At 42.4% G+C, this 9,446-nt stretch overlaps 3 protein-coding genes across 3 annotated transcripts; 1 reads left to right on the top strand and 2 right to left on the bottom strand.

Moving 5' to 3' along the window:
• The first annotated feature begins 991 nt into the window (after positions 1-991).
• On the top strand, positions 992-2,080 carry LOC149682606 (uncharacterized protein F54H12.2-like). The gene has a single exon (XM_089834202.1). The coding sequence runs from the start codon at positions 992-994 to the stop codon at positions 2,078-2,080; it is 1,089 nt and encodes a 362-aa protein (XP_089690328.1).
• A 357-nt stretch (positions 2,081-2,437) lies between these two features.
• On the bottom strand, positions 2,438-4,417 carry LOC149682605 (uncharacterized). The gene is made up of 3 exons (XM_089834252.1): positions 4,166-4,417; positions 3,553-4,068; positions 2,438-3,469 (listed from the first exon to the last, which is right to left on the bottom strand). The coding sequence occupies exons 1-3, from the start codon at positions 4,335-4,337 to the stop codon at positions 2,730-2,732; spliced, it is 1,428 nt and encodes a 475-aa protein (XP_089690378.1). The 5' UTR covers positions 4,338-4,417; the 3' UTR covers positions 2,438-2,729.
• A 3,138-nt stretch (positions 4,418-7,555) lies between these two features.
• On the bottom strand, positions 7,556-9,120 carry LOC149682604 (uncharacterized). Its single transcript, XM_089834407.1, has 2 exons — positions 8,912-9,120; positions 7,556-8,249 (listed from the first exon to the last, which is right to left on the bottom strand). The coding sequence occupies exons 1-2, from the start codon at positions 8,932-8,934 to the stop codon at positions 7,571-7,573; spliced, it is 702 nt and encodes a 233-aa protein (XP_089690533.1). The 5' UTR covers positions 8,935-9,120; the 3' UTR covers positions 7,556-7,570.
• Positions 9,121-9,446: the final 326 nt, after the last annotated feature.

The following is a 9,446-nucleotide window of genomic DNA, read 5'->3' as shown; positions in this document are numbered from 1 at the left end:
ATAGTTTCAGTTACATTCGACGTATACGCCGTGTGGAAATTTCCGTGGCAGATAATTACATGTTAACTATACCGGGACAACTCGCCGTTATGCTAGGATTTTCAAAAGACCCACCGAAAACCTCAACCTTTGTTTACTCTAGAACAGCTACGTACCCCGTGGACTTGGACGCGGGTCTCCATTCTCTCTTTGTTTATTCGGACATAGTCGAAAGTAGACCGGTTGGAGATGTGCACGTACCTTTGCTCAGAATCGTGAGCATACAGGGTAATGATGGTGAGACGGTAGATAAAGACTATCCCAGACCGCACTACCTTCCCGTTGCTAGTAACACTTTCCAGTCGATTGAGGTTAACATTATGAGCGAGCTCGGTATTACCGTGCATTTCGAGCGAGGCAGACTTCACGTGACCTTACACTTTAGGCCTCGTAGAATGTGGGCGCCATTATAAATAGGAAAGTGACGATGATTCACGCATCATTTACATTTAGAGCGTTAAAGGAAACGTGTCACGAGTTGGAAAATGTCCCAATCGGATTACGATCATCATTTTCTGAACCAGATTGGACATGGATCGAGAGTTGATTTCTATAAGCACTTTCACTCTCAGCTAGGTGGTTCGCTGGCTATGTACAGGGGTGTTCCGTCGCAACACGTCGGTTACGGTTTAGGGAATTTTATAGCCTCTGCTTTTCGTCGAGCCATGCCACTAATTAAAAAGGGAGCTATATTCCTTGGGAGAAAGTTTTTAAATACGGGTGCAAAGGTCGCGACCGACGTAGCTAGCGGTATTCCTATAAGATCATCCGTAAAGACCCACGGTAAAGTCGCTGCGAAAGACGTAGCCCTCAGCGCGGCGGAAGAAATTCGCAAAATGACGGGAAGTGGTAGTAAAAGGAAACGCAAAACCAAACCCCTAGTCAGTTCAGTCGTGAGACGGAAGAGGAAAGCATCATCTTTTAAACGACCTGATATTTTTTCTCAAATATAATGGCGCACATTCACCCCGATTCGCATGGATCCGTCAGTTCGGAAGGTGAACTTTTCAACGTACCTCTAACCAATACCAGTATTTTGAGTGGGGAATGGGTCGAATACAGCCCAATCTCTAACATTAACGAAAATTCCACCATCACGTTCTCCGTGGCCGGCAGTACCGACGCTTACTTGGACATGTCTAAGACCTTAACGCATTTTCAAGTTAGGATCGTCAATCCCACCGATGGAACTACATTACCGGCGGCAACGGAAAATGTGGGACCCGTCAATCTGTTTCACCATAGTCTATTCAGCGAAGTACACCTTTCGATGCAGGAGAGATCCGTGACACCGTCACCGCAAAACTACCCTTACAAGGCCATGTTTCAAACGGCTGTAACATTTGGAGGACCGGCCAAAACTAGTTTTCTTACTAGTTCTTTGTTTTACAAAGACACGGCCGGTAAATTTGACGTCTTTGCCGAGAAAGAGAGTTTTAAGGCGAGGGCGGCTTTCGCTAAAAGTGGCACGATCGATATGATCGGAACTGTACACTTGGATTTGTGTCAACAATCACGTTACATTCCAAATATGACGGATCTTAAATTCAAGTTTGTTAAAAGTCCAAACGAATTTTGCATACACGCGGAAGGCGCGGTTAAATGGAAAGTAGTTTACGAGATGGCATCTCTCTATGTACGTAAAGTAAAATTACCCTCGGAAGTGCTTATAGCCCACGCCAAATGCCTCGAAGTGGCAACTATGAAATACCCCATTATTCTCACAGAGTGCAACTCCTTTTCTATTAATAGCGGTCCAAAAATATGTGTTAGAGATAATTTATTCATGGGACATTTACCTAAAAGGGTACTTTTCGCTCTGGTAGACCAAAATGCTTATTTGGGTGAATACAAAAAGTCCCCCATTAATTTTAAACATTTTGATTTAAATCAGATTGCCTTGTATCTGGACGGGGCTAGCGTCCCTCATAAACCCCTCACTCCGAACTTTGCTGGCGGTCAATATATTAGGTCTTATACGAATCTCTTCACCCAAACCTCTCAATGGTTATTGGACGAGGGGAACCATTTCGCGGGATGAATACCCTAATGAAAATTGTATATTTGCTTTTGATTTGAGTCCCGACCTCAGCAGTTCATCCTCCCAATTTCAATTGATAAGAAACGGTAACTTGCGTCTGGAATTAAAATTCGCTAAAGACTTGCCCCAGACCGTCACGGTTTTGTATTACTCTGAGTTTCAGAATTTGATAGAAATTGATAAGAATAGGAGTGCTATTTACGATTACAACTAAATATGGACACTAGGCAATTAACTAGAATTATGCGAAGTGATAAATTCACCAAGGGGTTATTTCGCGGAGTTTTCGCTGCAGATACTTTACCGAAAACCATAAAGACTTTCCCCTCTCTGTATATTGTAAACACTGGATTATCGAATACCGACGGAGAACATTGGACTGTTATCTATTTTTCTTGAAACCGGAACACAGAGTTCTTTGACAGTTTCGGAAACCCTCCTGACATGTTTAAATTTAACAATTTCATTGAAAGAAATAGTGTGACTGTAACTTTTAATTCGAGACAACTTCAAGGCAATAAAAGTAGGACTTGCGGTAGGTTTTGCGTATATTTCGCTCTATATAGGTGTAGGGATATTAAAATAAGAGATATATGCTCTAGATTTGGAAGTGCTGGGACCGCGCCGCGCTGGGCAGCCTCCCCTCCTCCTAAATTTTATAGAGACCGTGGGCGTATGTTGAAGTGCCGTCGATGATAAACCGTTTATCATCGCACGGGTTAAGGCAAAGTTTCATTTGCCTCACGGTGTAGAGTTCGTGCTTACTGCTGGTGATTCTCTTCATCTCAGCCATCGTCAGCTGGCGGTTTAGCAAACACTCTTTGTAATGAATGAACCGCAACTTGTTTTTCACCACTCTCCGGCAAATCCCCTTGGCGGTCTTCTTTTCTCCTTTGGCGGACAGGATTGAATACATTTTTGGGCGCAGGCCGCAGAAATCTGAGATCGGGACGCCGTCTAATTCATCTTTGAATTTCCCGAGCTTTTTCTTGTTTTCCTCGCTGAAGAGGCGGTGATTTTTGGGGTATCCGGAGAAGTCGTACATCTCACGCTTCTCGGAAAAGTCTTCGTAGAGGTCGGGCGTCTCGATGTGGTATGTTAGGGAGTCCGTGTCCGTGAATAACAGCTTTGCCCGGTCTCCATACTGCTCCCTGATAACGTCGTAATGGAACTTGTACATTAGGAGTTTTGATAAGTCCAAAACTGTAAAGCCGGTGTAGATGGGTCTGTTGAGGGTTAAGGTCTTCTGGACACGGTGAATCCCGACCAGATCATTTTTGAACACCGTGAACCGTTCAAAGGCCGGGGAACTCGCCATCTTGATGGCACGCTCGGGAGTGTTGAACAGGGTGAAATCAATTCTGCTGCGGAGGTTCTCCATGGTTTTCCCTATAGAGAAATGAAAAAAAAAATACATATGAATTAGTATGGTTATTATAAGATAGGTTAGGTTCGGTTAGGTAGGCACATACCGTAGACGCTATTATTCATTAGTTTAAAAAATGATTTTTCAAACTCGTTGTTTGCCGCCTTTCTCTTGTCCGTATTAAAATCAATAAATGGTTTCAGCCACGCTCCTTGTCTGAATGTTAAAATCTTGTGGATTTTCCGGATGATGAGTCCTTTGGCCAAGTAGTATTTAAGGTTCCGGTAGTGGAGTACGTATTTCTCCTTGGCGTATAGGGATGGCACCAGCTTTGGACAGCTATCCTTTTCTCTCAGTCCGAGATGGCGTAGTTGGTCCTTGGAAAAGGGTGAGAGCTCGGCTGTGGTAATTACCCGTTTTTCGGGTGCGAGAGGGTAGCAGTTATGGGCGTCGTGGAGATGTTGCGGGTAATCTAAGTCGACCTCTAGGATGTAGCCGAAATCGTCGTCATCGGGATGGTTGAGAATTACCTCCTGCGTGAAGTCGGGGCATGGGTGAATCCATTTGAATTCACCCATTGGAAGGTAATCGCACATTACCGTACCGTAAAGATTGTTGCAATCTGGTGAGAGAGAGAAAGGTGATATGTTAGCTTATGAACAAAAACAAAATAAATATTAATATGAACAAAACAGAAATAAATATTAATATAGTCTTACCTAGGTACGTAATGTAGCTGCTTGGTTTTTGGTCGTCGTACGATTCAGGGAGGTCCTTGTTATTAGCATGCGCTAATCGGTGGCTTATCATGGATACTCCCCCTCTTATACCCTTCTCTATAAAGAGATGCATATTTGGGTCCACTAACAGATCTAACTTAACCTTGGTCATTGATAGAGCACTCTCCCGTAAAAGCGTGAGCGCAGTCTAATTTGTAGTAGTCAAGGCACATTGTTCTGAAGTTTTGGAAAATTTCCGCGAGCAACAGAACGTCCGATTGGACATACAAATCGTGATAACCACCTAATATAAGAAATTAAATGTTAAAACCTAATCTAACCTAACCTAACAAAGATGAGAAAATGAAACTTACCAAGATTCTCGATTTTAAATTTGTCCCGTACATTTTGGGCGTGTTCATAGTCTTCGGTGGTGATGTGTTCGTCCGTGAGACTGTTGAAAAATTCGTCTTTAGCGGGAAGGTTCCTTTCGGCGAATTTCGCGACGTTGTCCATATAATTGTACGGGTAGACTTGCTTCCGTAACAAAAGCTGGACTTCCTCGGGTGTGTATAGTTCCTTCATGCAGGCGAATTTATCCATCCCACCGTTGTCCAAGTTTTTCGCGAGTTCTTCTAGGGATGCAGGCATAAACCGTACCGTGTCCAGAAACCTGAGTTTTCCCAAACTGAACGAGATGTAGGTTTCGGAGTTTGAGGGGATGCATTTAATGTTCTGATCCTTTACGAGTCCTATCTTCTCCATTATCAAATGGGCGTCATTACGCGATAGGTTGTGAAGAAAGACGGGGATGAATTTAGGGGTTTTCAGTTTTAAGTTGCATGTGTTATGGGCCGCTCCTCGATACGCTCCACTTGAGTGGTCATGGTCGCGAACTTTTCCGTCGTTTACCGTGAACCCACCACCGCAAATGTAGCACGCTCTAGCAGAAATGAAGTCGGCTACGTCCGTGGGTGATAAGTCCATAGGTTTATTTTCCTTAGAGTTTTTGGGTGAGAACTTCCTCTTCAACCAGAAGATTTTCCAGGAATTTATCGGCGGCGTCTTCCCCGCGGTATGTGACGGGCTTAGATGGTTTCCCATCAGGACCCACGACCACGTAACTGAACCCACAGGCGATGTGACTTGTTAGGCGAGTTGTTGAAGAGAGGGTTGAATCGGGCATGCAGGTGGCTATTTTTGGTAGGATAGCCTCGAAGTCCACGAAGATTACGTACTTCAACTGTAAAAATTAACAGATTTTATTAACTTAATTACCTCGATTGACACAATTTATCAACCAACCAATTAAAATAATGAAATTAATATCTCACCTTTTCACGCCATCCGTAATTCTTGAACTCCAAAACTGGATCCTTCGTTGGCATAAGGATTTTCTGTGGCCCGTGAATGCTGCAGTCGATGATGTGTTCATCCCGACGTTTTTCGGAATCGAGACCGGAAAAACGGTGTAAACAATACCGGCAATAATGAGTCACGCGATGGTGTCCCGTATAGTCACTTAAAAGCCTACTAAAGCTCCGAATAAGGCAATACTGCTTCGTTTCACCGTTCGTTATAAAATTTGTCGATGTTTTTCTACCCGATTTGTACTAATGTATCTTGGGAAAACCTCGTTTTCATAGCAAAACACGTTAATTGATAAGTCATTTTTGCGTTCAAACTTTTCCAATTTATCGACACTGAGTTCAAAGGGAAACGTTACCCCTGTTAAATTTAGTTCGTCTTGAAACTCGACGTACTTTTGTACTCGGGCGGGGTTTTCGTTAGACGGTCCGGGGTGTAAATGGGCCAGGATTGACCACAGAAAGCAGCGATTGTCGTCGTTTCTAACATTTACCACAGCCCTTTTAACTAGGAGTTTATTGGGTAGTTCTATAAATGTGCCTCCAACTAGCGGTAAATACGAGATAATGTTCACTTGGAGGAATAAAATCCTATCAAGCACCCAACCACTGCCAGTGCTTTGAAATTCGTCGATTTGATTCTTTATATAAACTACGCACGAATCTAACTGTTTGGGCAAAATGTCCCCGGAAAGGGTTTGTTGAGTCTTACTCCTATGATACGCTAGGAATTCGACTTCCTGAGCCTCGTTCGCTAACTCCCGAGTGTAGCGCGCGCGAATCGTGATGTACCATTTGATCCCGTGATCCCGACTTAACTTATTTTGAAAATAGTTTTCAATAGTTACTCGGTGTCGATTAACGAATCCCTCAGCGTCAGTTTCAACCAACGATGGTGATATCCTCGCGCAGAAAATCGCGTGTCCTAAGACTTGCAATTCTTCCAGCGTGTCGGGGACGGGTTTGTTCGGCGGGGTAGCGATGATGGGCTCCGGCTGTTGAGCCTCTTCCGCTTGTTCAAATTCTCCATGAAAGCGTGGATATCGGCGTTTTCCTGAGTGCTCAGGGGGTCCAACGAAGGTTCCGGCTCCGGCCATTAACACCATCCATGAAGGAATGGATGTCGGCGTTTTCTTGAGTGCTCAGGGGTTCCAGGGTGAGGTCGTAGTCAGGTTCATTAACGCCATCCATTAGTTTATGGATAGCGGCATTTTCTTGGGTACTCAGGGCAGGCAAGGAACTTTCAGGATCGTTTCGGTCTTCTACGTGGGGTTCCACGGCGGACGTGGAGGGTTCGGATGTAGAGAGCTTAGATTTTTTAGCTGAGACATCTCTATCACCTTCAGCTCCACGCTTCGTTCGTGACGGACTACTACTTTCAGCTAAACTACTACAATGTTTTCTAGCTATGTGATTATTTAAAATATCACGTCTAATAAACGTTTGCGAGCAAACGGAACATGGAAAACTAATTTTCTCATGTTTTTCGCGTTTATGTCTAAGAAGACTACAATTCTTAGCATATTTAGCGCCGCAAATATCGCACATAACCATTATGATTAGTTTAACTTTAAAGAAAATAAACTAAGAACTTACTATATGGAGGAATCTCTCAGAGTCTGGTGGTATTCTGTCAGGGATTAGCTGAGGAATGGTATTGATGTATAAAATTCCCAGCTATTTATACTATTTCTAATCAAGCCCACTGAGGGTAGAGTTCACTAAACCCGATACCAACATGTTTAGTATTTATCTAGTATATCGTCATTTATAATCAACCTCTGATCTTTATTGACTTTTTCCAATCTCACTCACTTATATGTTTGTTTTACCAAAGTGTTTATGGGGTCAACGTTTATCTACATTTGCTTAGGAATAGAATTTGGAATGTTGCAATATTCAGGGTTTTTAAGATTGGTAAATTCCACTATAAACACAAATGGTGGAAACTTCACGAATAATTAATTAGGCCTAATTTAAACTATCTTATTTATTCATTATAAATGATCAGTCTTAATATATATTTTCCAGTTTTTATTCACAAAGTAAGTTTTGAATTACATACTACTATTGTAGCTATTCTTTTACAAAAATCCAAACTTAAAAATGTAGAATTATTAAACAGCTGGGTAATTAAATTAATATTCAAATTATTAACAGCATTTTCGTAGTGAATATTCATACGTTCAGCCCAGTCCACAGTCACACACTCGTGTTGTAGCTGGGATCCGTGGGAAATGATACAACCGTTGCAGGCCTCTTTAATATATTTTGTCAGTTGCTGATGAACAATTTCGTTCACCTCCGAGGACACTCGCTTGGCCGCGTTTAGAAAGGTTACCACTTGATCATGTTTCTCCAGAAATTTACCCCAAAGAACGGCTCCAATGACGAACCCGTTCTTGGTCGGGTAGAGATTTCCATAGTTTACCCCACTTCCAGCCTTCATTTCACGAATGTTGAGTACTTTCCAATCCTGGTACATCTTCAGGTCGATACGTTTCAGGTTCGACCCATCAAAGGACAGAGATAATGGCGTAGCATCATCATTCTGGAAATAGTGGGTTACTTGCTCTCGCATTCTATGGAGTTGATAATATTCAGCCTCCGTCAACGTGATGCCTGTTGAACCGTCTGTTAGCCCTAGTTTAATCCTACAGTCAGGAGTAACCGAGACTGACTTTGTAGATGAAATTTCGAAGATATTGGAGGTGTCCCTAAGTATAGAAAAAGAAATTCCACATTTTGAGAATAAAATTAAACCTATCTCTTGATTTAAATAACTATAATCATGCTCTATATCAGAAGAAAATAGGGGAAGTGGGTAGCCGTAGCCTTGAGCCATACAAGTCGTCCAGTGATTCTCACTTACAATGGTCGATTCCCCTACCACCCTTAAAATTTGAATCTGGCCAATCGGCGCGAAGCATAAAATAGTACCAGATTTCATTGCGAACGCCACCATGTAGCGAACTGTGGAACTAACTTGTGTAGTCTGCTTATATTTCTGCCGTGCTTCAGTTTGAGTTAGGGTTACGTCAGGCAACGGGTTAATGCGGATATTGGTTTAATTAAGGACGAAAATTCGGTTATTTAATAAAATGAATGTCGTTAAGAGTACGCAGTGTGATTTAACGTACAAGGAAACTACCCATAAGAAAACTCAGGCTGTGTTGAAAGGAAAAGTAAGATCTACCCAAACCAATCCCAATATTAAAAATCAAACTACAACCACTTGGATACAACTTTATTACTTTTAACTCTTCCCTATCACAGTTTAAAACTTCGGACAAGTTAATTTTTTCCCTGGAACTTAGAAATACCATTGTATTTAAAAATAAAGACACATTTTAAAATAAGTTATGAATTTAGTACTTACCACTCGATTCCAGCCTCTGCCATTCTGCCCGAGTGCCTCACTGCCTCTAGCAGACGCCTCTAGTCAGTTGGAAGGCGTAGGACCGTACTGTCCACAGATTCACGTCACTCGTGTGTTAATGCGCGTAAAAATCCTATCTCTCTTCACCCCCACGGGGAGGGAAATGGCGCGAAAAATCCGTAAACGGGACGCCTCGCGAAGTTGCCCAAGCTACCCACTTCCACTATTTTCTTCTGTCTATATATAATTAATTCCGAGTAATGGAAATAAAGAAAACTCGAGAGAGTGTACTTTCATTATAACGTAGAGTTTCCTGTTGCTGAATCCCGCTGCTGTGGTACTTTAGTTGCTGGAGAGAGCTTGGTTAGCCGTAAAATGATCTTATCGCCACGTGCACGAGTTTTTATACTCGATAAACCGGAGACCTTTGATATGACCGATAAGATTTCTAGTCTCAATGAAGACATTGATAAGCCCGATAAGATTTCTAGTTTCGATGAAGACATCGTTAAGTTTGGAAATAGCACGTTATCGG

The sequence above is a fragment of the Phalangium opilio genome, unplaced genomic scaffold, assembly GCF_054372755.1.
Source record: "Phalangium opilio isolate 3A_F unplaced genomic scaffold, DU_Popi_V2 ptg000038l_1, whole genome shotgun sequence".
NCBI classification, from domain to species: domain Eukaryota; kingdom Metazoa; phylum Arthropoda; class Arachnida; order Opiliones; family Phalangiidae; genus Phalangium; species Phalangium opilio.
The sequence above is the reverse complement of the archived record's forward strand: the minus strand, read 5'-3'. Positions and strand labels throughout refer to the sequence as shown.

Coding starts and splice junctions, on each gene's coding strand:
- LOC149682605 (XM_089834252.1), bottom strand. CDS start 4,337: ATGACCAAGGTTAAGTTAGATCTGTTAGTGGACCCAAATATGCATCTC. Junction 4,069..4,165: donor CAGCTACATTACGTACCTAG/GTAAGACTATAT, acceptor CTCTCTCACCAG/ATTGCAACAATCTTTACGGT. Junction 3,470..3,552: donor AATGAATAATAGCGTCTACG/GTATGTGCCTAC, acceptor ATTTCTCTATAG/GGAAAACCATGGAGAACCTC.
- LOC149682606 (XM_089834202.1), top strand. CDS start 992: ATGGCGCACATTCACCCCGATTCGCATGGATCCGTCAGTTCGGAAGGT.
- LOC149682604 (XM_089834407.1), bottom strand. CDS start 8,934: ATGGCAGAGGCTGGAATCGAGTG. Junction 8,250..8,911: donor GCAGAGGCTGGAATCGAGTG/GTAAGTACTAAA, acceptor TTCTATACTTAG/GGACACCTCCAATATCTTCG.